The 26010-nt window shown below is 38.1% G+C and overlaps 2 protein-coding genes and 1 pseudogene across 9 annotated transcripts; all 3 read right to left on the reverse strand.

The window, feature by feature from the left end:
- Positions 1 to 608: 608 nt before the first annotated feature.
- On the reverse strand, positions 609 to 3209 carry LOC148724447 (contactin-associated protein-like 5). The gene is made up of 3 exons (XM_088730390.1): positions 2908 to 3209; positions 2170 to 2483; positions 609 to 1634 (listed from the first exon to the last, which is right to left on the reverse strand). Exons 1-3 carry the CDS (start codon positions 3182 to 3184, stop codon positions 1494 to 1496), a joined length of 732 nt encoding a protein of 243 aa, XP_088586516.1. The 5' UTR covers positions 3185 to 3209; the 3' UTR covers positions 609 to 1493.
- Positions 3210 to 5262: 2053 nt separating this feature from the next.
- On the reverse strand, positions 5263 to 13710 carry LOC148724448 (uncharacterized; annotated as a pseudogene). Its single transcript, XR_015990646.1, has 5 exons — positions 13356 to 13710; positions 10685 to 11335; positions 9423 to 9966; positions 7476 to 7789; positions 5263 to 7123 (listed from the first exon to the last, which is right to left on the reverse strand). The product of XR_015990646.1 is annotated as an uncharacterized LOC148724448 (transcript).
- Positions 13711 to 14804: 1094 nt separating this feature from the next.
- On the reverse strand, positions 14805 to 23333 carry LOC148724449 (lactadherin-like). Of its 7 annotated transcripts, none has more exons than XM_088730460.1 (5): positions 22872 to 23332; positions 20319 to 20410; positions 18023 to 18374; positions 17278 to 17597; positions 14805 to 16148 (listed from the first exon to the last, which is right to left on the reverse strand). In XM_088730460.1, the coding sequence occupies exons 3-5, from the start codon at positions 18357 to 18359 to the stop codon at positions 16008 to 16010; spliced, it is 798 nt and encodes a 265-aa protein (XP_088586586.1). In that variant the 5' UTR covers positions 18360 to 18374; positions 20319 to 20410; positions 22872 to 23332; the 3' UTR covers positions 14805 to 16007. The 7 variants fall into 7 exon arrangements, with proteins under 7 accessions (XP_088586586.1, XP_088586585.1, XP_088586580.1 ...); XM_088730459.1 differs by having other exon boundaries at positions 20319 to 20511; XM_088730454.1 differs by having other exon boundaries at positions 20319 to 20524.
- Positions 23334 to 26010: the final 2677 nt, after the last annotated feature.

Below are 26010 nucleotides of genomic sequence, written 5' to 3' on the forward strand. Positions count from 1 at the left end.
ATCGGCTGGCTACTCTACTTTTTGGTTTCAGGTATTCAGGTATCCAGGAATCTCAATTCCACTGAATCTATTGATTTCATTTACATAAGATATTAACTTATTGAAAAAAAAAAAACTCACAACGATAGCAGCTAACCACAAATGTAAAATGAAAAGTGACAGTGAGCAAACAGCTTTTATCACAGATCTGGAACACCTTATATATTTTATCCTAAATGTTTATTTTGTATAACTGTTTTACTACCCGACTGCAGCGAAAGGGGTGTAATCAGGGGCGGATCTAGAGGAGGGGTGCATGGGGTGAGTAGCAGCCTCCCCCTGAAATGACCTGAAATGACCTTTCTTTTATAACTAGTATTGTAAAAAAAAAAGCAAGAAAGATAAAAAAAATAAAAACTACGTGAAATATTGGTGTTGAAGTAAAGCGTAAGTCAAGGTTAAAGAATTTATATTAAACTCCATAAAAATGATAGGTTAGCACTAATGTCTGAAGCCTCAGCTCTTCTATTCGTCAAAGGAAACATCATTAGGGTTATTCCTTTGTTGTTCACTCACTCCTAGGAAAAATCCTACATCTGTCCTTGATAATGGTTACTTGGTTATTCAGATTTCTTTTTTTGTTTATTTGCTACGGTTTATTTACATTTTTGTCATTTGACTAACAGTTTTCTGTTAATTTTAATTTTAGATGGACGCATGCAATAGACGTATTGAATGCATTACTTTCGTACAAATATTTCTACCGTCAAAAATGGCCAATGATAGTATGTTACAGCATAAAACGGAACGTATTAGGTTTTGAATTAAATTCTGAGTAAATGCTTTGTGATGCTGTTCTGATTTGAGTTACTGAGAACACCTGGAATAAAAGAAAACCGAAGAAAAAAGTGAACAACTCCTAACTAAGGAAAATCCTGGATCCGTCTTTGATAATGGTTAGTTGGTTAATCAGTTTGTTGGTTCGTTTGCTAGTCTTTATTTTCCTGTGTATCCCTATTTATTACATTAATATTTGAAATCATTAGTGGTCCCTGTAATCTGATTGGCTCTAACTGGTGCGATTTATTCACGAATCGCACCATTTTTTGCTTTAAATCGCATCTTTTTTCCAGTCAATGTGGATGTTACACTTAAAACAAACAACCAATCAGATTCAAAGATTTCTGATTTTCAGATTTTAGATTTCTGTAGCTGGGCGAATTCAAAATGTATGTAATACTGCATCAATGAAATATTTGAATTGACCAAGTCCTGTATTTGCGCGATTTCAAAATTGATTTAATGAAGTGGTAATTGAACCTCGCGTCGTGCAATTTTGGTCTGAAATCATACTTTTGTTTTCAAATCGAACTCGCACTGCGCGCTCGTTCGATTTTGAAATCACGCGTATGATTTCAGCCCAAATTGTACTCCACTCAGTTCAGTTGCCATTATTAATTTCACAGTTTTCTTTCAGTTTTTAGGCTGATGGATGAATGGACATATTTGATGTATTACTTTAGCACAAATATTTCAACCCTTAAACAGGGATAACGATTGTATGTTACAGGATAAAAGCGAACGTATCTGGCTTTGAATTTATTTCTGAGTGAATGCTTTACAATGCTGTTCTGATTTGAGTTTCCTGGGAACACCTGGAATAAAAAAAAAAAAACCGAAAAAAAAGAGTGAACAACTTGTTATGGTGAACCAATTCTAAATACAATAAAATGAAGGAGGTGCCGGATGAGGGGGAGGGGGAGGTAGGGGGCATTTGAACAGGTCTCAACAGCTCACTTCTTTCAGGCATTTTTGTGTTATATTGTATTGCGGCCCGCGTTTCCGAACGAAGTTAATTTTTTCGTCACGTTTTTCACTTTTTTATTTTGGATTGTTTGCCATTGATTCTCTGAGACCAAATGCAAAATCTCTTCTTGAATCTTTCCCCGATTATCAATGTTGCTAATACTTAAGCTAGTGTGTGCAGCGTGCACATATCAAGCTTGTGTACAAGCAAACCTGTTGTACACAAGCCTATAATCCCTGACGAACGTTCTCTGCTGCAGTGGCCAATGAAGATAAAAGTCCAAACTCGCCATCTATGTGCATGCGATCTCTTTACCAATTGTTTGCATTGACCTCAAAATCTTTGTTAATTGCTGAAAATGTCAATTACAGTTCTTTCCATACCTTTTCAATATTTGTCTCCTCGTAAGTGTTCCAAGTTACACCGTCTGTTGATAATTGTAGTTTGTAGCTGGTGGTCCATACAGAGCTGCTCCGATATCCTTGTGTGGCCACAGCACAAAGAAAACGCACCTCAGCCAAATCAACTTGAAGATAGTCTGTTCTATTAGATTCAGTCTCAGGACACCACCCTCCGTGTCCCCTGGTTTCGTTCAGTCTGCCGTAGTATGGATGATAAGAACTACTGTGAACACTACTTGCTGTCATTCTTGCATCTGGAACTGTATTTTTGTCTGCCACACCAACAGGCACACATCCTAAATAAATAAGAGTAAATGAAATAAACAGTAAGGTTTATATTTACCTGAACTTATTGTTTTTCTTCCCTATCTAGAACAATATGATATGACTCGTACAGACTTTGGGTGCGAATTTTGCTGAGATAGTTGAAAAGGGTAAGAATGCTAAACATTATAAATAGGCAGCGTAAGATCCATGAACATCAGGTGACTTTCAACATTTGTTCATTTTCTTAACGCACTTTAATTTGTGGTCAAACAACTTTTGTTCTGAAAACTATGTATCACAATGCTGAGCACCATTTTATGAATTTCGTTACGTTCGTGTGTATCGTGACATTCACAATAGAAAATTGAACTTGTAGATTAATGTCCCTCCACCATCCCCACCCCCAATTCCTTTAGTGTGTTACTACTTTTTAGCCTTTACAGGATTTATTACCTCGTTTTGGACCTATCGCCATGTAATATCTGTCCTTGTCCTTGACAAAGTCCTCTGGTCTGGCCTCTTTAGTCAGGTTGTTTAACTTACATATTCCAATGAACATGACGACATTATAGCTTTGACATCTGTCATCAGCTAGACAGGCCTCTCTGCATTCCAGCGTACCTGGTGTAAACTTGAACGTCTCATAGGTGTGGCCCTGAAGCATCATTTGATAAATGGAGTGTAGGTCGCCACAGGCTCCACACTGCTGACTGGCAATGTCGCAGAACATTTGAGAAATGAGAAACAGCGCGGTAAAAAATTAAGTCTGTCGACCAACCATACGATGCATATCAGGTCTAAGTACCTGCAAAACAAGAAGTTCAGCACTTTTATCGAAAAATGTTCGACGAAAAGAACGACGCAATTGAAACTGAAATGGATCTCCGCTCATAATTTAAAGCCCCAAATGCCAAATGTTTTATAAGATATAGCATTGCCAAAATACTTTGAGACCAAACTGAATTATGTACTTCCACTTGATTAGAGCTGAGCTTTACTCTTCTGAATTGAGGTCAGCAGATACATTATTAGCTTATATGCGTAACAAATAATAAGTGTCCCCCTCCAAATTTCATGTACTGTTTCAGGCTGGAATCATAATCATGGTTTTTTAAACCAGATGACCACTCCAAGTAGTGATAATCATGATGTTGCCTTTTGAGAAGAAGAAATTTATTAGATCCTTTGAAGGCTGTCGGTATGATATGGTAACGCCAAACCACAGACTGGAACATTTCACTTCTGAGGCTTGAAGACAGAGTAATTGATACGTTAAAAAAAAAAAAAAAGAAAAAAAAAAGGAAAAATAAAACACTTCAATAATAACTCATTCTTCCCTCCTTCAAATTTATTTGGTCTACACATGATTTTTAATAATCTTTTTGGAACATATTTCCGTTTGGGCCTCATTTAATAGTTGACATTTCGTTCAAAGCAAAATGGGTATTCGAAATCTCTTAGGATAAGCTTGGGGCTTCAACATGTCAGCAGAACAAATATCTGGCTTAACAGGGCGAAAGGTAAGGTAAGGTAGAAAGCAAGTTTAATGGCATTAATTACGGAGGACTGCAGCAATGATGACATGGGATCCACCTACAGCTAGTTCTGCGCTATTGCTTGCACGCCATACACTCAAGTGTATTTTTAAGCCGCGTATATTATAATGATGTACTCTGTAGAATTTTTTATTGTTGTAAATATGTAGAAATCTTGCATTAGTCTTCGATTCTTGTAATTAGTTAGGAATTTAGTCTTATTGTTTGTACACGACCACATCAGCTTTTGCTGAATTTTTTATCGTGTTTAAATAAACGCTGTTGTTGTTGTTGAAAAAATTGTTGCTGATGCGGTTATTTTCTTAAGAATTGGCACAAATGTTTTGTTTTCTTTGGTTTCGTTGTTTTTTCTTTGTTTTTGCATTAATATTCAAAATTTCACACTGGCTTTTATAACACCGGGACCACGTGACCAGATATCCAGTATTTTGGTACCTCTATCTTACTAATACCTATAGTGTTGTGATAATTTTCGTGCTGATGGGTTATAAATATTTTTTATTAGTCAACTTAGCACAAATATCTCAACCCTCATACAGGGATGGGCGGAATATGTTAAAGGATAGAACCGAACGTATCTGGCCTTGACTTCAGAACTGAGTGAATGCTTCACGACACTGTTTCGGTCAAAGTTTCCTGGGAAGACCAGGAAATGAAAAAGATTGATGAATCACTATATTCAAAAGTCGTTTTTTTAGACGCTGCCTTGGCGGGCTAATGAAAATAATAAGTTAGTTATTTACTATAAATTGATAAAGATAGATTTACCACACTTGCGAATATTTTATAAGCTGACGTTTTCAGTGTCACCACCTTGTTGGAGCAAATTGCACAAGGGATCATGCGTCGCATGTATTGATATATTGGAGAGAAAGAAGGTATTTATTGAACGTGCAAACGGCTGGTTCATCAAGTAACAAGGTGAGGAGTAGGATTACTTGCTTATTTAAATTGTTTTTCACGTAGCCAGCTGCATATTCACTTCAAGTGGCGGCAAGTACCTTTTCGATACCTTTTTCCTCGTAAGAGTTCCACCTTAAACCATCGTTGGACAGCTGTAGTTTGTAACCGGTGATCCACAAATTTCCGGTATTCAGTGATCGACCTTGTGTGGCCACAGCACAAATGGAGTGCACTGCACCCATATCAACTTGTAGATAGTCACTTCTATCATGTTTAGTCTTAGTGCACCAGCCTTTATGTCCTCTGCTTTCATGCAGTCGGCCATAGTACGGGTAATAACTACTACCGAAAAAACTGCTCGCCGTCATTCTAGCATCTGGTATTCTATTCCTGTCTGCCACACCAACTGGCTTGCATACTAAAAAAAAATAAGTGAGATTATATCTTCCGAAACCGAATTTAAAGCGCAATAATTAAACAACGTGGAGGTTTCATGAGTGTTCATTATCAGTGGTCAAAGTTTACGGGTTGTTTAAAACAGCAGAGAAACTTTAAACAATACGGCAGACCTGATAGCCAGGTACTGTTCAACAAGAAATGAGCCCACAGTCATTAGCTTCTTCGGGAACCCACAGGAGATACAGACATCTAACGTCCTGAGAACGTTTCTTTGTTTCACAGGAAATTTAAGATCATATAAAGTACTATTTCTTTTTTCAATTTCAAATTTTTTTTAGACTAATTTGGTCTTGACGTTGCTTAACAATCACATTCGTTAGACCGATGGTGACTAAATCGGAAACAGCTATTCCCTCATACTTGTATCCGAGAGATCTGCTCTCCCGTCTTCAGTGCAAGGGGAGGTGGAAGGGTACGTGAAGGGGTAAAATGCTGAAGGTTGATTTAGTTTATAAGTTTTACAGTAATCTTATTCACACCACAGAGTCTCTGTGGCTCAGCGATAGAGCATCGGAGCATGGAATGCGAAGGTCTAAGGTTCTATTCCTCATGGCGACTCAGAATTTGATCTTTGTCCCACGCCCGTGACAAGACGATGAAAAACATCTTTTTAAGATAAATCTGGCTCAAATTATTTCGTCGGGTTAGAACGGAAGTCGAAGGACATGACCATTAGCTCTCGCGTAATTTTGATTGTAAACTTAAACTTACTACAGTTAGTGCTATAATGGTTTTAGCAATAGGCCTGTTCCGACTGTGTTCGGCAACTTTTGAACAACTTTTGGCGTTTGCGGCAACTAATCGAGATTTTAGCGACTTTTGTATTTTTTTATTTCTGAGCAACTGCGCAAAATGTTGGTTTACAGCACTTATTCAGCACGACGAAATCAATGATCTTATAGGAAACTTCGATCTATGCAAATTTCTTGAATGTTCGTCAACCTTGTGAACGGCATAACGTTAAACCTGTTATTTACTTGGCAACGTTTCGTTCGGCAAGACGTCAAATGAACCATATGTTTTGTGCCGTTAGGCGGCGCCTAAAGAACATCTCACCGATATTTACAAGTAACTCTTTAAAGCTAGGTTTCCATGTCAGCAATTATTGTGATCGAAGAATGGAAACTAAAACTTACAATCAACTACTTTATAAAAATATTAAGAAATTAGGCAGTAACGTTTGAAATTTGGGTGGCAACTTCTCAGGTTATTGGAATTTTTTAGCGACATTTTGGCGTTTCATCCATTCTGCAACTTTCCAGCATTTAACGAGCACAATTAGGACAGGCCTAAAATTCGGGAATATTCTCTTTTTGGGGAAAAATTCCCCTTTTACTACTGGCCGAAGCTGATGATTAGTGGACCCTGATTGGCTGAGAGCGAGATCAAAGCAGGGCACTGTAACGATTGATAAAGAGCCGATTACTGGTTATGCAAATTAGGATTGTATCCACGTTTGACCCTCCAGGAAAAAGGCTGGCTTTGTTCGATAGCGATAACCTACTTGGGATCTACTCGAAAAGTTTGTGAATAACTCGCCTCCGACTGGTGATTTGAACTTTTCTCTTGTTCCCCTATAACTTGATGGATGAATGGACATCTTTGATATACTACTTTCGTACAAATATTTCAACCCTCAAACATGGCCATACATGGTGTGTTACAGGATAAAACCGAACGTATCTGGCCTTGTAATCGGTTCTGAGTGAATGCTTCACGATGCTGCTTAGATCTGAGTTTCCTTGAAACACCTGAAATAAAGAAAACCGAAACAGAGAAAGAAATAATTGAACTCCTCATCATGGTGCATCGATTGTATCTACCATTTAATCAAAGAGGTGCCAAGGAGAGGCGTGAGGGGGAGGGGGTGATGGGGCATGTAAAAAGCTAGCTCTAATCGAGAGAATGAATTCGTTCAAATACTTTCCTTCTTGAGAAACGAAGACACCATGCCATGGTGTTACACTACGTCGGCGTTTGTGGAATAATATATCAGATGATGATATCATGGTCGAAGAATAATTGTTAGTTTTACTTATATTAGTTTTACAACGAAAGAGAGTAGATTTGCCGTAACTATTCAGTAAACTAGTATTTCAATACCTTTTCAATATTTGTTTCTTTGTAAGTGTTCCAATTCATACCATTTGTGGACAAGTGAACTTTGTAGGTGGTGGTCCGCTGATTCTGTTTCCGATTTACTTGTGTGGCCACAGCACAAATAAAGTGCACTGCACCCAAATAAACTTGAATATATTCTGTTCTATCAGATTCAGTGTTAGAGCACCATGCTCCGGATCCTCTACTTTCATTCAGTCGGCCGTAATAAGGATGATAACCAATAGAGTAAAAACTGCTTGCCGTCATTCTAGCGTTTGGTATTCTGTTCCTGTCCGCCACACCAACTGGCTCACATACTATAATAATAATAATCAACTTTATTTAAAGAGGGTAAAACACATAACAGTACAAAACTGACAAACCAGTGGCCCTCTTAAAATATATTACAAATAATTATTTAAAAAGATTAAAAACTAATTAATTATGGAAAAAGATCAAGAGCTAAAAATCTAAAATTACAAAGTTTATAAAAACTATAAGATAAAATGTTCTAATCGTTTATAACTATTCTTAAAAAAAATCTAACATGGCCTTCTTAAAACATTTGATAGTAGGTTTCATTCTTATGTCCAGTGGTAAGGTATTCCAGAGGCGTGAGGTCGATACTGTGAAAGACCTACCTCCCTCTGACTCCCGTTTGAATCGAGGACAGACGAGGTTTAGTTGTCCATGTCTGCTTGATCTTTCATTTATGTCTGCATTTCTTACGAGCATTTGGGACATATAAGGTGGTCCCCAGACAATCGTTTGTACACCATTAGTGACCTATTTACTTTTGCCTCATGAAAGAATGGAACCCAATCCAATTTGCTAAACAGTTGTACGCTATTCGCTTTAGAGTCAGCTCCGAGAATTACACGTGCCGCGCGTTTCTGAAGTTTAAAGACTTTCTGCAAATTCTCAGCAGAACAAGATGTCCATATGGTTGATGCATAAAGCATGTTCTGCTTCATCATAGCATTATAATAAAGTTTCTTTTGATCAATGGGCAAAAAGCGTCTTATTTTTCGCAGCACGGCAATTCTCTGCGATAACTTCGTGCATAGATTTTCGACATGTTGGTCGAAAGTAAGCTGGCTGTCAATCGTGACACCTAATAGTTTATGCGAGTTCACTTGTTCAAGTTCAGTAGAATTAACGTTTAACTGCAGGGTGGACTGTTCCATTTTCTTGGCTAACCGTTTACCAGTGACAAGCATAGATTTGGTTTTGGTTTCATTAAGGATCATTCTGTTGTCAGCTGACCAATTCAAGATTTCATCAATATCTGTCTGAAGGCCGACCGAGATATCATTAGGGGCCGTCGTATAATGGGTGGAGTAGGTAATAGTTGTGTCGTCAGCATAAATATCAGCCGGTCATCATAAATTCTTGAAATTCTTGAATTTCAATTTCTTGATATTCTAGATTGATTAAAGAAATTTGGAACGAAATACCTAGGGAACGTGCGTATAGGTAATATCATAAGAGTGATTGATTGGAGACAGATAACTAAATACCTTTTTTTAAATAAACGAGCTCTGGAAATCCCACCGGCTGTATGCATTTAATCTCTCACTACCAGGGTATTCATTACTTTGAAATGAGAAGTGCGCTTCAAAAACCAAGTGATGTTCATCTGCACCACAAATAATGTGAATAAAGTATAAAACTGGCAGCGTTTGGAGGTTCCTAATCAGTTTCGAGGATTGTCTTAGAATGAACTGAAAACTAAGCAAAGACGTTGACATTTTTTGATCTTGCGTAGCAAACTATGACACTACAAATCACACCAACACAGTCTTACTGTCGAATAATCCTTCACTTGATTCTGGTTGTGACATCTGTTCAGATTACTTGAAATGTCAGTTAGTGTCACTTGTCCCATAAAGCTTTTTACATTTAGACTACTGCCTAATGAAAATAATATCGAATCAAACTTCCCCTTACCTTTCCAAACAGTCATTTGCATTAAAAAAGACGTTTTGAACAATCCTCCTTAGGTTGCTGTACAAGTGTACCTGCCCGAGTCTTTATCTTCAGTATTCCAAATCTGAAGTGTTCCATCCACACTGACACGTGATCTTCCGACGGGCAGCTCACTCTTCTCTCTCACCCACGTGACTTTTGGTTTAGGGTCACCAGTAGCACGACAAGGGACTGAAATGTTTTGTTTTGGTCTAACACGAGAATGAGCCGGAGGCTTTTTTGTGAAACGTGGCAGCTCCAAAACACTGAGATGTGTCAAAGCTGAATCATGCCCCAAAATATTTGAAGCTTTGCACTTGTACAAGCCAAAGTCTTCCTTTTGAGCATGTATTATTGACAGTTGCCCATCTCTAATTACAGCCCTGGACTGCGTAAACTCACCGTGCTCTTTTGACCACGTGATCCCTGATGGTGGGGAAACTAGTCACTTGTCATTTTGGTGAAGTGACGTTCTAGCCTCTTTCAACATAAGTCGGGCCAAACGAAAGCGAGACTTTAGGCCTACCTGTGGATTAAAAGAATGGACATTATAAAAAGATGTTTTTCGTCTAGTCACGAACGTGGGACAAAAAAAATTTGAGTCCACATGAGGAATGGAATCTTAGACCTTTGGATTCCACGCTCCGATGCTCTTCCTCTGAGCAACATGTTGCGAAATGGCGTTTTTTCACCTTTATTTAGGAAATATGTCCTCTTCGTCCGAAACAAAATGTGTCCAATAATAAAATGATCAATATTTCTAAAAGCCTGGTCACCTCTCGACTTCGAGGTCTAAGGTTCGATTCCTCATGGGGGCTCAGTATTTTTTCTTTGTCCCACGCTTGTGACAAGAAAAAAAAATATCTCTCTATATTTCTTCACCGAAGTAAAAACTTACCATCTTTCTTACTCTTTACAAAAGAATGAAAATTGTTACCTACAGTAGGTAGTGACGAGGATATTGCTTGCACAGCTCTCATTCAAATATTACTGGTTTACATCCAGAGCTCGCAGTAGAGTAAAATTTGATCAACAGACCACATCGTTACGCTTTGTATTATGAAGATTCCCTTGAACAGAGGCCGATGTGAGCCCGTAAAAGAGGTAAACGGTAGTGAGGTTATAGGAATATATTCGCTCAGATGGGATCTAAAGATGAAGTACACCCTTCGAAAGGAGGGAATGAAAAAACAACGCAACCACCAGGTGTAAGGGAGTGTTTAAAAAGATAAATTGCAGCCTACTTTGTACGACAAGAATCGCAGTCTGTTCATCTTTTCCAAGGATATTTCGCGCCACGCATTTATATTCGCCTGCATCTTCCATCCGAACACCAATGATTTGCACCTGCCCATCTGACGTCACTTTGGTCCTGCCTGGAAACGATCCACTGACCTTCGACCAAGATATTTGAGCTGCAGGATTTTCCGAAGCAGAGCATATGAGTGACGCTGTGTTGGTTTCGTTAACATTAAGTTTTGGGGGAGAAATTGTCACTTTTGGTCTTGCAATAGGTGCACCTGGTTCACCTTTAGTCCCTGGGATACCTGGCAAACCTGGTGGCCCAATGTCACCTTTTATGCCTTTTTCTCCTCTAATTCCAAGTAGTCCCTTGACTCCTTGTTTTCTGCTTCTTCCTGGTGGTCCCATTATTCCCTGAGACCCTTTTCTCCCTTTCCTTCCTTTGTCACCTTTGGGTCCAGCGCTCCCTGGAGGTCCCGGCCGGCCACGGGGACAGACATTCAAACCAGCTTTGTTGTTGCAAATCTTCCAAGTGGATGAAACAATGTCTTCTATCATTTTTGTAATACCAGCCGAGTTATTGAAAGGGGATGGATGTGAAATACTACGTTTCCGTCGATGGACTTCAAGCTCGCCGGAGGTGGTATGTACGACTGAAAATATATCAAACAACGAAAGAGTGTAACCTCCTAACGCCTTTTGTTGTCATCTTAAATAACATGAACACGATTTAAGATACGTATACAATTATAAGCACAAGATGGAAACGACAATTTGATCGGAGCGAGGACAGACAATTCTTTCCAGTTATCAAAAGCGACGTAAAAGAATTTTTAGATTCAATCCCTTGTCAAATGGGTTATGTTTAACTCTTGATTTGATTTCTCCACAAACATAATTATTTTAGGAATTACGCCTGACAAGAAGGTAAATCAATGTTTTAAAGTTTTATGTTCACAAAGAGACTTGAAGAGAGTTTCTATTTCTCGTTGACAGAGCAATAGGCAACACATCAAGTCTGTTCTTTCAGTACTGCCATTTAATAATAGTGTACTGCTAATCTTGAGAGCCTCTGCTTTTTAATCCTTGGCAGGTCTCCAACTTATTTCGTAATGAAAATGAGGGACAAGATATTATGTAAAACACATCCTTTGCATAATTGTTCTACGTTGTGAGACATACGGAAGTGTCGATAATTCAGTGGAAGGAAGATAAATCTACCGATCGACATTGCCCATCCCAGCAGTATACAGGACGCGAGTCAAATATGAACTTCGTCCGGTAATGGGCCTTTCTCACGGTAGTCTGGAAAGGAAGGAATCCGGAATTCCGCCGGAATATTTCGCAATCAATTTTTCGACAATGGCGTCACTGACGTATTTTAATGCATGTCAAGTCTTCACGAGGCCTGCGTTTTCGATCTTTCTTTGTTCTTCGGACGAGGAAAAAGGAGTGGGATATCGGGGTGGTTAACTGTCCAACCGGAAACGAACTGATTTGAATTTACCCAATATCCATGCACTTTTCACTTAGCTAAGACAAAATTCACCATCAAAAATTCCTTGTAGCTAACATAAAAATAGATTCTTCAGCGTTTTCTTAATTCCTCATAGGTGTTCGACCATGTTCATGGGGGTTCGATTGTTCCTCAGGCCGGATCCTCGAGTAACTTCGGAGTATATGCACAGCTCGTACACCACTCGGAAAATCTTCGGAGTTGTTTTAAATTAAAAACAGGCCTTGAAAAATTCAGGGATCTTCGGGTAACTTGGAGTATATTCGGAGCTCGTACGCTCTTCGGAAAGGTAAGCTGGAAAACCTGCAAGGTTTGTTGAGGAGGAATGAGGGAAGCCTGTCTCTAACAGAAGAGCTTATCGCTTTCGTTAAGCAGTGCTTTCCCGGAATTGAAATTGTGTAAATGGCAGACTGACTAAGGCATTGCTATATTTTCTTTGTACCCTTTTAATGAATAATCGAGATCGATTAAAGAGACGCTGACCATGTTAACCTATAATTTGACGAATGATTTGCTGTATTATTTAGTTTAATTGCCGTTAAAAAATAGATAAGTTAATAATTAAAAGTAAACAAAAGATGAGATAAATAAAAGTCGATAAAAAACAAATGAAGCCAAGGGTTCGATTGTTCCTCGAGGATCTCCGGGTAACTTCCGAGACCCTCAGATAGTTTTCGGTTAATCATCGGAGTATATTCGGAGCTCGTACACTCTTCAGAAAATCATCGGAGTCGTTTCGAATTAAAAAAAACAGATGTTGAAATATTCCGGCGGAATTCTGGCGGAATTCCGGATTCCGGCTTTTCCAGACTACCCCTTTCTCACCAGAGAGTCTCTGTGGCTCAGCGATAGAGCATCGGAGCGTGGAGTCCGAAGGTTTAAGGTTCTATTCCTCATGGCGACTCAGAATTTTATCTTTGTCCCACGCTCGTGACAAGACGAAAAAAACATCTTTCTAAGATAAATCTGGCTCAAATTATTTCATCATGCTAGAACGGAAGTCGAAGGACATGACCATTAGCTCTCGCGTAATTTTGACTGTATACTTAATCGTTTAACAGTTCAAAGTAATTCGCAACCTAAAGTGGATTTAAAGTAGTATCACTAGCAACAAAACAGACAACCATGTCTGAAATTTAAAGACAGTTGGACATTACCTTGTTCGGTCGGAGGAAAATCCGTCCTCGAATGCATTATTTGATCTTGAGGCATGAATTCCTCCACAGTCTTTAACCTTCGTTCATAATCATCGAACTTGGTCTCAATTCGAATGAATCCAGCGGAGTAAAGAAGCAAACAGAAAACACTCAGAGCTGTGCCGGGGCTTATTGGAAAAGAACGATCTTTGAGAGACATCTCGAGAGCTGAATGATCGAACTTTCTCGAAAGCAACTTTCACAAAAGGTTCCTAAAACCTTATACTGCCTAAATTAATTAAATATTGCCTTAAGGTCAGTAGGCAGAGCCCTATTTGATAGCTAGAAAGACGTCATGGTTTAGAGACGCTACGTTTTTTTCGAACTTTCTCGAAAGCTGCTTTCACAAAACGTTGCTGAAACCTTACGCTTGTTAAATCTAATATTACCTTTAGGTCAGTAGGCCAGAGCTTTATTTGATACGTAGAAAGACGTCATGGATTGGAGACGCTACGTTTGTTTGTAGCATTATCTGTTTTTAAAAGTACTCGATTTGATTCAAGGCGGATTGATCAAGTTAATAGTTAGAGAGACTGTATGATTACGATTCTTATCCGAATGGTGTTACGGAACACTTTGCTTACGCATCATGCATAACCTCCCATATTCGTGAAGCTTTCCTGACAGCTTTTTGATCCCCGTGATATCAACCTCCCTGGGTCGGGAACGTTGTGTGAGTAACGCAATTTAATCCAGAAACACAACACACTTTATGGCCTGAATCGGGTTCAAACAAGACTTTTACATCGAGAGGGAATAAAGTTTGTGGAGTTGCCTTCTAATCACTTCGTCCCAGTCGCCAAATCTGTCAAAACCACTCTGTAATCTTGGGGTTTGTATTAATTGGAGCCGAGAATTAGTAGTCAGAAGAATGCGATAAAGTCATTACGGACGACAGAAGAAGATTTTTACTACATACTTTTTGAATCTAGTTCAATCTTTTAAAACCCGTAGGAAGAACGAAAAGGGCTAGGGAGTAATTTTTTATTTTCTTAGGAAAGGAACATGATGCGCGATAAACGCGTTATATCTGGATGGAAACGAGCGCAGGCCCCTTTTTGCTAATTATCGGAGAAATGGTAAACGTACCATAACATGAGTTGGAGGGGGGTGGAGGAGGGGGTAGGTTGAGCTTTTATTTAAGAATAACAATGATCGCTGATCAGGTTTTGCACGTTCATCCGCCAATAATCAATCGACCATCGACAATTGAGGTTTAAGTCTGTTTATGAGCTAGGTGACCCATCAAGTTGGTGGTTAACTCCGGCTTCTTTAGTTTCCGTTTCCTGCCACCCCTGAATGGGATGCTAGTTCATCGCAAAGTTACCCTCCCAGCATTAAATTCGCCCAACACTTGGGTGAAGAGAGGCACTGTGTGAGTAAAGTGTCTTGCTTAAGAACACAACACAATCGAACTTTATTCGTTTATTTTCCATCCAAGCTGTGGAAGTTTGCCTGTAATTAGAAATAAAAAGGCGTAATAACGCAAATAGATCATAGGAGTCGAATTACTTTAGTTTATTGCAACTTATATTCCTTTTCAATCAGATGAGATTACACCTGTGTCTGTCTAAACGTTCAATTAAATTCATGTGAAGCGATCAAATTTGTTCATTTTATAAATCAAATACCAGAGGGGTATGGAGACCTGTTTGGTAGATTCAGCTTTTAATATTGGTGAGTTAAAAAACAGATCCCAGCTGGTATTAACTGGTCATGAACCTTTTTCCCTAATAATAAAGAATATTTGTCATTGGCAAAGGCAAATCTGATTTGTTGGTTATTACTTATTACTGATTTGTTGGTTGTTACTCTGGTTTTTTATTTCAGGAATCCACGCTTCAGGAATCTCAGTTCCACTGAATCTATTGATATTATTTGCATAAGCCACGAACTTAAAAGAAAAAAAAAAAGAAATTACACTGATAGCAGCTAACCATAAATGCTAAATGAATGAGTGACAGTGCGCAAACATACCTTTTGGCACAAATCTGAAATACGGTACCTTTTCTATTTCACCTTTAATCTTTATTTTGTATAACTGTTTTATTACGCAGCTACAGCGAAAGGGACTTAGTCAGGGGCGGATTTAAAGGAGGGGAGCCTGGGTTGAACAGTAGCCTCCCCCTGAAATTACCTGCAGCTTTCTTATATGTTTATTGGTTATTGTTAATTTCCTTTTTTTTTTTTCCCATCAGAATGACAGTTTTCTGCTAGTTTTATTTTTAGATGGACGAATATAATGGACATACTTAATGTATTAATTTCGTACAAATATTTCTACCGTCAAATATGGCCAATGATAGTATGTTAGAGGATAAAACTGAACGTATCTGGCTTTGAATTCATTTGAGTGAATGCTTCACGATGCGGTTCCGATCAGAGTTTCCTGGAAACATCTGGGATAAAAGAAAACCGAAAAAATAAAAGTGAACAACTCTCTCCCAAAGAAAATCCTGGCTTTGCCCTTGGTAATCAGTGGTAGTTGGCTAATCGGTTTGTTGGTTTATTTGCTACAGTTTATTTTCCTACCAAAGACCCATTTTTTCCCCATTAAACTGACAGTTTTCTTTTAGTTTTCAGGCTGATGGACTAATGGAAATCTTTGATCCGTTACTTTAGCACATTTATTTCTACCCTTAAACATGGCCAACGATAGTATGTTACAGGATAAAACCGAACGTATCTGGCTTTAAATTCATTTCTGAGTGAATGCTTCACGATGCTGCTTCTATCTGAGTTTCCAGGGAACACCTGGAATAAAAGAAAACCGAAAAGAATGCTATGGTAAACCAATTCTAAATACATTTAAGTAAGGAGGTGCTAGAGGTGGGGGAGGGGAAGGTGGGGGTATTTAAAAAAAATTGGCTCCAATCCGAATTTAAAGGTCTTTTCCCAATCTCTTCTTAAAAATAAAAGTGAATTATTTGTGAAAAAAATACTTTTTGTCTGGTTTAAGGTTACCGTGCACCTTCAGGGGTGTCTCGCGTGTAAGCGATGTAGCGCGTCCGGTTTAAACTGTAGTTATCCAAACCCCTATATTAAATTAAAGCTGAAACGACTGGCTATCAGACTATACCAACCATTTTGAAAAAAAAAATAAATTTTGGAATTTTTCATAACTTCTAAATACGAGCGCCCGAATCACCTTTTAAGAGCTACAAGTCAAAGGAAATTTGTTCGATTGCTCTCAAATTTTGAAGGTGGCTAGTTTTACAAATAAACAACAAAAACGTGTCTCGCAACTTTTTATTTCTGAATACTTTTTTTTTCAAGAGCGATTTTTGAACGATCACTCTACATTTTTTTTAATCCTGTTTCAAAAATGTTCTGTAACTTTTCATTGAAATTGAATATGGCAAGTCGCAGACACGTTTTTCTTAGCGCTTTGGCCCCGGAAACGGAGGAACACATTAAATAAGAGAAAAACAAAATTCGCTTTGACATGTAACGTTCAAAAGGTGATTCGGGCGCTTGCAATTAGAAGTCGTGAAAAATTCGACAATTAATTTTTTTTCAAAAGTTTTGGTATCGTCTGATAGCCAGTCCTATAAGCTTTAATTTGATATAGAAGTTTAGATATCTACAGTTTAAACCGGACGCGCTTCACCGCTTGCACGCGAGACACCCCTGAAGGTGCACGGTAACCTTAAACGACGTTTCGTCTCCGCCAAAAGAAGCATTAGATTCCTTTAAAAATTTACAAGCAAACCTGTTGTGCACAAGCCTATAATCCCTGACGAACGTTCTCTGCTGCAGTGGCCAATGAAGATAAAAGTCCAAACTCGCCATCTATGTGCATGCGATCTTTTTGCCAATTGTTTGCATTGACCTCAAAATCTTTTTTAATTGCTGAAAATGTCAATTACAGTTCTTTCCATACCTTTTCAATATTTGTCTCCTCGTAAGTGTTCCAAGTTACACCGTCTGTTGATAATTGTAGTTTGTAGCTGGTGGTCCATGCAGAGACGCTCCGATATCCTTGTGTGGCCACAGCACAAAGAAAACGCACCTCAGCCATATCAACTTGAAGATAGTCTGTTCCATTATATCTAGTCTCAGGACACCACCCTCCGTGTCCCCTGGCTTCGTTCAGTCTGCCGTAGTACGGATGATCATGATGAAATCTACTGTGAAAACTACTTGCTGTCATTCTTGCATCTGGAATTGTATCATTGTCTGCCACACCAAAAGGCACACATCCTAAATAAATAAGAGGAAATGAAATAAACAGTAAGGTTTATATTTACCTGAACTTATTCTTTTTCTTCCCTATCTAGAACAATACCATATGACTAGTACAGACTTTTGGTGCGAATTATGCTGAGATGGTTGAAATGGATAAAAATGCTAATTGTGACAAATAGGCAGCGTAAGATCCACGAAAATCAGGTGACTTTTAATATTTGTTCGAATTATCTTAACGCACTTTTTATTTGTGGTCAAACAACTTTTGTTCTGAAAACTATGTATCACAATGCTGAGCACCGTTTTGTGAATTTCGCTATGTTCGTGAGTATCATTACATTCACATTAGAAAATTGAACTTGTAGATTAATGTCCCTCCACCCTCTCTACCCCAATCCCTTGAGTGTGTTACCACTATTTAGCCTTTACAGGATCTTCACCTCGTTTTGGATCTATCGCCATGTAATATCTGTCCTTGTCCTTGACAAAGTCCTCTGGCTTGTCCTCTTTAGTCCGGTTGTTTAACTCACATATTGCAATGAACATGACGACGTTATAGCTTTGACATCTGTCATCAGCGAGACAAGCCTCTCTGCATTCCAGCGTACCTGGTGTAAACTTAAACGTCTCATAGGTGTGGCCTTGAAGCATCATTTGATAAATGGAGTATAGGTCGCCACCGGCTCCACACTGCTGACTGGCAATGCCGCAGAACATTTGAGAAATGAGAAACAGCGCGGTAAAAAATGAAGTCTGTCGACCAACCATACGATGCATATCAGATCTAAGTACCTGCAAAACAAGAATCTCATCTGATTGAGCTGATTTGACGGTGCCGTCAATTAGTCGGAAATGTACACATTCACACGCAAACTCAATCGTTTCGCATTTTACGTCCAATCTATAGCTCATTTAACATAATATCATCTTACCGTCCATATTGCTGTATCACAAAGGGGGATTGCAGTCATATCGCTAATTGTTGCATCGCTTCCACAATTAGCGATATGACTCGGCAGGATAGTCAACACCTCCTGATAGTGATTGTTTACAAAGCATATCTCGGGGTTTCTTTTATACCCATTTCGTTAAAATACTTTACGTAAGAGATCTTTGTTTATTCAACCGAACCGTTAACCAAATGTAAGTGGAATGTTACTAGTTCAGTGACCTGTTTCTCGTGTGTGGAATAACGCCGTTTTTCCACACACGAGAAACAGGTCTCTGAACTAGTAACATTCCGCTTACATTTGGCTTATTAATTCAAAATGAGGTCTTCTAAAATAAAACGAAAAAATAAAACAATGGACTGCGAAGCACGTGGCTACAGGAGCTGAGGTCGAATGTCATACACACGAAAAAAGAGCAAACAATTATCTAACGCAGATCATAATTTAATTTATAACATAACCAAAGTAAAGCGCGCGCTCTGATCGGTCAATTTAGCGTCCCCCATTTGCCCAGGGTGTACGCTGCTGACGTGAGCAAATGCAAAGACTCTTTTTCCGCGCGCGCTTGTTTTTTCTGGTCACGTAAGATTTGTTAAATAAACGGGAACTCTTTAGCTACAATGTATCAATGTTATGTTATAAAACAAATGGTAAACACCACACCGTACACTATTGAGTTATGGATGCACTTGGGAGGTTTGCTAAGCACTCAAGAAGCTAGAGTCGCTCTCGGCTATCGCCTCGAGCGACTCTTACGCTTCTTTCGTGCTTAGCAACCTCCCGCGTGCATCCATAACTCAATAGTGCACGCTGTGGTGTTTACCATTTGTTAAGTATCATGATAATTGATTGTTTCATGGTACTTCGATGGATAAAGCTCATTTTAGGACAAAAGGAGTGAAAGATCTGCAAAGGGCATAGCCCATCACTGCAGATGTGCAACAGAGAAAAGTACAGTGTTTGAATGTTTGTTTCTTTAAAAGAATTTTGATAAGGATCAAACCTGGAAAACCACAACTTTCGTTGAACCAGCCAACGTTCAAACAGCTTTATATTTATACTACTTCTTCCTTAGAGGCTACTGTGCATCGTTAGTTACTCGTGCTGATAGTAAGACTACGACCCAGGCAGCACATCTCATATTGACATTCATCTTTTGCCGGCAAAGGTCCAAAAAAGTTCACGTCTGGAAATAAAATTACCATTTTTGCGTATCTCCGAACTCCAGAAACGCCTCGAAAAACAATTTTTAGACTGCAAAATGAAGTATGCAGCGCTTTGTTCCATCATAAGGCCTGCCTAACTTGAGAATATGAGCCCAATCGGATTTTTGGTTGTTGCCACCATATTTTGAAAATGCTCGATTTCTAGCCACATTTGCTTTTGAACTCCACCCATTGCCTCTCTCCTCTTATAGTTCTTTTTGTTTTTGTTTTGTTTGTTTTTTTTGATGAAATGGAAAGGTATAACGAAGAAAGTAAAAGCGCTGAGTAGTTTTCACTTCACCTCCCTCTTGATATTTGGCGAAACATCCAATTGGTCGTCTATTTAAAATTGTCCTTCATATTCCGAAATGGAAAAAGCTACGTTATTAGGAAACTTCCGCAAATAAACAACGTTCGAACGTTGGTCACAGGTAAGCCTCACTCCCTAGGATAGGAAGAATGATAACCTGCCGCTATGGAGGCGAATTTTTTCACCTAAATGTTCCTGACATGGTCTATTTTTCCGCCTTCTCTGAAATGGCAACGTTTACATCAAGATATGAATAAACTTAGACACATACCTGGTTAATAATACCCTTAGTTTCTTTTAACTGACTCTAGTTGATCTTCTTCTGAGGTGGGAGAAGCACTTTCGCAGGTTGTCGACGGTCAACTGAAGCTGAAAGGATTTCAATTCTTGCCCGTTCAATTGACTTCCCTTCCCCAGCTCGTTATGAATTAATTATGCCTTTCAGGTCAGCCATCGCTCACACACTGAATAAAGAAACTTAAAATCCCAAATAGTTAGCTGTTCGTCAAGTTATCCCACAAGCGAAAAGAAGTCAGTATCGGTTTGCGGAATATGATTCTACAGGACCTGAGCCAAATATCTTTGTTGTTTTTTTTTTTTATCGGTGTACATACCCCCGCTACCACATTTTTTTTCCTTTTTTACGATTAAAGGTTAGAAATTTTATTTTTTTAAGATTGATGTTTGGCTTTTTGCGGCTAACGGTGAACCCTGCTAAGCTCTCTCAACTGAACACATTTCTGTTATGTTGAGATGGGGATACTTGAAAGTAAGTGTGGATTTCAACGTTGTTTCGTATTCTACATTAATCATCCTCATTCCATCAGTGGCATGTCTAGCGGCTTCTTGGGAGCTAAATGTTATTGAAGTATTTTTAATTGCAACACAAAGTTTGGCGTGTGTTATGATATTTTCTTATTGAAATTTTATCATTTTTCCATCAATTGACAGTGTTGTTTTTGGTGTTTACTTTTCAAACTTCTTTATTCATATCCCATTTACAGCTTCGCTTCTGGTTGAGTAGTGCGAAATTATTTTGGAAAAGTCGAGCTAGTTTGTGGCATCTGTTTTGTGTTTCGAAGAGAGAAACTCTCGGAAAACACTTAAAGAGATAGTGGCGAAGAATTGCTTTTTACTGGAAAACAGACACTAGGCTGATTAAATATGCAATTAAGCAAGGGCGGTCGGAATTGAGACTATATAGAAGTTGGGTGTACAGAGGTGAAGACACGTGGAGCCTGATGTAGATTACTTTGCGGTCCAGTCATTCCATGTTGAATTAAACGTGTTTAATAATCATTTCATTTAGGTGGCCAAATATTGGTTAATCTCTTGAATGAAAATCCTTCATTTTCCATGAAGATTGATATTTCAGATGGGTCGAACTTCATATCTTGGTGTCAATTTTCTTACGACAAGAACTTTTTGGAAAAAAATTGTTTTCGAATACTTCCTGTTATTGCACATCTTAAAACACCTGTCACTTTTTGTGGGTCTCAATGGAGAAATGGCTTTTATGGTTAATTTACTACAAGGCAAGACCAATATCATTATATGCATTTGCCAAAATGACACATCTTAGATTGACAATTTTGTCCTTTTTTCGACTTAGGGTTTAAAAAGTTGTATTTAAGACTAACCGCTTTTTTCTTTCTGCCGTTTACGGCTAAAGTTTGACTCCAGCGAACTCTATGAAAGGAAGCACATTTTTGGCAAGTTGAGTTGGCGACGTTTGGAATCAAGTGCAGGTTAAGCCGTGGTTTTGTACTCTGCATGAAACGTTTTTCCATTTTCATTTGTGGCATCTTCAGCAGCTTCTTTAGAGCTGAAGGTTATCGAAAGTCGTTTCAATTGTGACACAAATTAAAAGCTTGGCGTATATTATGATATTTTCTTTTTTAAACTTCATCGATCGTATTGCTTCGGTGCTTACCTTTTTTGATTTATTTATTATCCTTCCTGTTACAGCTTCACTTCCATTGAAATAGTACAAAATTATTGTAGAAAAGTCGAGGTAGCTAGTCTGTGCTCTCAACTTTTCGAAGAGGGAAGCCCTCTGAAAACAACTAAACCGATAATGCTGAAGAATGGCTTTATGTTGGAGAACAGACTTGAGCTAATTAAATATGCAAATAAAGGTGTTTTGGATGAAAAGGGCGGAGTGTTAGACAAGTCAAAGGAGAGATGAGAAAGCTGACAAAGTAAAAAAAAAAACAATGAGAAGGAAAAATATTTAGAACAAGCGTGTTCAAATGTACTTAGCAAAGAAAATATCCAAAAAAGCAAGAGAGTTAAGGCAGACCTGCAGTTTTGACATTCCGTGCAAAATTAACGACAAGAGAATAAAAAAAATCATCCACTCAATCGGTGATTAAAAAAAACAAAATGCTGTCGCCTCAAACTCCAGCCATCGCCTATCTCCTCTTGTAATTCCTTTTTTAAATGAAATGTAAACGCATATGTGAGGAAAACAAAAGCGCTGAGTAGTTTTCACTTCACATCCTTCTTGATAGCTGGAGAAACATCCATTTGTTTATCTCTTTAAAATCATTTCATACTTCGAAATGGGAAAATACTACGTAATTAGGAAACTTCAACAAATAAGCAAAGTTCTATTAGAACTCTGGTCACAGGTAAGCCACACTCTGTAGGATTAGACCTCTGGTCACAGGTAAGCCACACTCTGTAGGATAGGAAGAATCATGATAACCTGCCGCTATGGAGGCCTACGTTTTCCCCCAAATGTTCTTGACATGGTTTATTTTTCCGCCTTTTCTAAAATGGCAAAGTTTAAATTAAGATATGGATAAACTTCTGCACATACCTGGTTGCCAGTACCCTTAGTTTCTTTGACTGACTCTGGTTGATCTTTTTTTTTTGACGTGTGAAGCACTATCGCAGGTTGCCAACAGTCAACTGAAGCTGAAATGATTTCAATTCTTGCCCTGCATCATTCAATTGTCTTCCCTTCCCCAGCTCGCAATGAACTAATTATGCCTTTCAGCCATAACTCAAACTGAATGAAGAAAATTAAAATCCTAAAAATAGTCAGCTGTCTGTCAACTCATCCCACAGGCGAAAGGAGGCTTTTTTTGGTTCGCGGAATATGACCCTGCGCGACCTGAACAGAATATTTTTGTTTTTGTTACCGGTGTAGATAACCTCGCAACCACATTAACCGTATTTTTGCTTTTTTTACGACTAACGGTTAAAAAATGTCATTCTTTAAGATTAACCGCTGATTTTTTTGCCTTTTTGCGGCTAACGGTGAATTTTAAATCATTTCAGTTTAGATGGCCAAATATTACATAACCTCGAATGAAAATCATTAATTTTTCATGAAGTAAGACTGGTATTTCAGATGGGTCGAGCTTCATATCTTGGTGTCAATTTTCTTACGACTGGAACTTTCTGAAAAACATTTGTTTTCGATAGTTCCTGTTATTGCACATCTTAAAACACCTGTCACTTTCTGCGGGTCTCAATGGAGGGATGGCTTGTATGGTTAATTAACCACAAGACAAGACCCATATCATCCTATGAATACGCCAAAATGACACATCGTAGATTGGCAATTTTTCCCTTTTTCACGACTTACGGTTTAAAAATTTGTTTTTAAGGTTAACCACCTTTTTTTTCTTTTTTTTTACGGTTTGAGGCTAACGTTTGACTCCATCGAGCCCTCTCAAAGGTGCTTGTTTTTGTCAAATTGAGATGGCAATATTTGGAATGAAGTGCAGGTTAGCCGTTGTTTCGTAATCTGCATGGGGTATTTTTCTACTTTAATTTGTGGCATATTTAGCAGCTTCTTAAGAGCTAAATGTTATCCAAAGTCGTTTCAATTGCGACAACAATTAATAGCTTGGCGTATATTATGACATCTCCTTTTTGAAATTTCATCAATCGTTTAGGTGTTTACTATTGATTTTCTTTATCGTCTTTATACTTTGTCGTCTAGTCGCTCTATATTGAATTAAAGGTGCTGCACGGATTCTTGATGGTAAAAATTTCATCAATCGTTTAGGTGTTTACTATTGATTTTCTTTATCGTCTTTATACTTTGTCGTCTAGTCGCTCTATGTTGAATGAAAGGTGCTTCACGGATTCTTGATGGTAAAAATATGTTTTTAAATCATTTCATCTAGGTGGCCAAATATTGCATAACCTCTTGAATGAAAATCATTAATTTTTCATGAAGTAAGATCGACATTTCAGATGGGTCGGGCTTTATATCTTGGTTTCAATTTTCTTACGACAGGAACTTTTTGGAAAACATTTATTTTCCTAACGTTTGACTCCATCGAACCCTCTCAAAGGTGCTTGTTTTTGTCAAATTGAGACGACAATATTTGGAATGAAGTGCAGGTTAAGCCGTTGTCTCGTAATCTGCATGAGGCATTTTTCCACTTTAATTTGTGGCATATTTAGCAGCTTCTTAAGAGCTAAATGTTATCCAAAGTCGTTTCAATTGCGACAAAAATTAATAGCTTGGCGTATATTGTAACATTTCCTTTTTGAAATTTCATCAATCGTTTAGGTGTTTACTATTGATTTTCTTTATCGTCTTTATACTTTGTCGTCTAGTCGCTCTATGTTGAATTAAAGGTGCCTCACGGATTCTTGATGGTAAAAATTTCATCAGTCGTTTAGGTGTTTACTATTGATTTTCTTTGTCGTCTTTATACTTTGTCGTCTAGTCGCTCTATGTTGAATTAAAGGTGCTTCACGGATTCTTGATGGTAAAAATATGTTTTTAAATCATTTCATCTAGGTGGCCAAATATTGCATAACCTCTTGAATGAAAATCATTAATTTTTCATGAAGTAAGATCGACATTTCAGATGGGTCTGGCTTCATATCTTGGTTTCAATTTTCTTACGACAGGAACTTTTTGGAAAACATTTATTTTCCTAACGTTTGACTCCATCGAACCCTCTCAAAGGTGCTTGTTTTTGTCAAATTGAGACGACAATATTTGGAATGAAGTGCAGGTTAAGCCGTTGTCTCGTAATCTGCATGAGGCATTTTTCCACTTTAATTTGTGGCATATTTAGCAGCTTCTTAAGAGCTAAATGTTATCCAAAGTCGTTTCAATTGCGACAAAAATTAATAGCTTGGCGTATATTGTAACATTTCCTTTTTGAAATTTCATCAATCGTTTAGGTGTTTACTATTGATTTTCTTTATCGTCTTTATACTTTGTCGTCTAGTCGCTCTATGTTGAATTAAAGGTGCCTCACGGATTCTTGATGGTAAAAATTTCATCAGTCGTTTAGGTGTTTACTATTGATTTTCTTTGTCGTCTTTATACTTTGTCGTCTAGTCGCTCTATGTTGAATTAAAGGTGCTTCACGGATTCTTGATGGTAAAAATATGTTTTTAAATCATTTCATCTAGGTGGCCAAATATTGCATAACCTCTTGAATGAAAATCATTAATTTTTCATGAAGTAAGATCGACATTTCAGATGGGTCTGGCTTCATATCTTGGTTTCAATTTTCTTACGACAGGAACTTTTTGGAAAACATTTATTTTCCTAACGTTTGACTCCATCGAGCCCTCTCAAAGGTGCACGTTTTTGTCAAATTGAGACGGCAATATTTGGAATGAAGTGCAGGTTAAGCCGTTGTTTCGTAATCTGCATGGGGCATTTTTCCACTTTAATTTGTGGCATATTTAGCAGCTTCTTAAGAGCTAAATGTTATCCAAAGTCGTTTCAATTGCGACAAAAATTAATGGCTTGGCGTATATTATGACATCTCCTTTTTGAAATTTCATCAATCGTTTAGGTGTTTACTACTGATTTTCTTTATCGTCTTTATACTTTGTCGTCTAGTCGCTAGTTTATCAAGGTAACATGACTCCCATTTCGTGTCACAGCGATACTAATGAAAAAATTCTAGGTTCTCTGGTGTTTATGTATTATTGTCTCACCACATTCCCTAACCTATCACCGCCTCATA

This window comes from Stylophora pistillata, chromosome 8 (genome assembly GCF_964205215.1).
Source record: "Stylophora pistillata chromosome 8, jaStyPist1.2, whole genome shotgun sequence".
NCBI lineage: Eukaryota > Metazoa > Cnidaria > Anthozoa > Scleractinia > Pocilloporidae > Stylophora > Stylophora pistillata.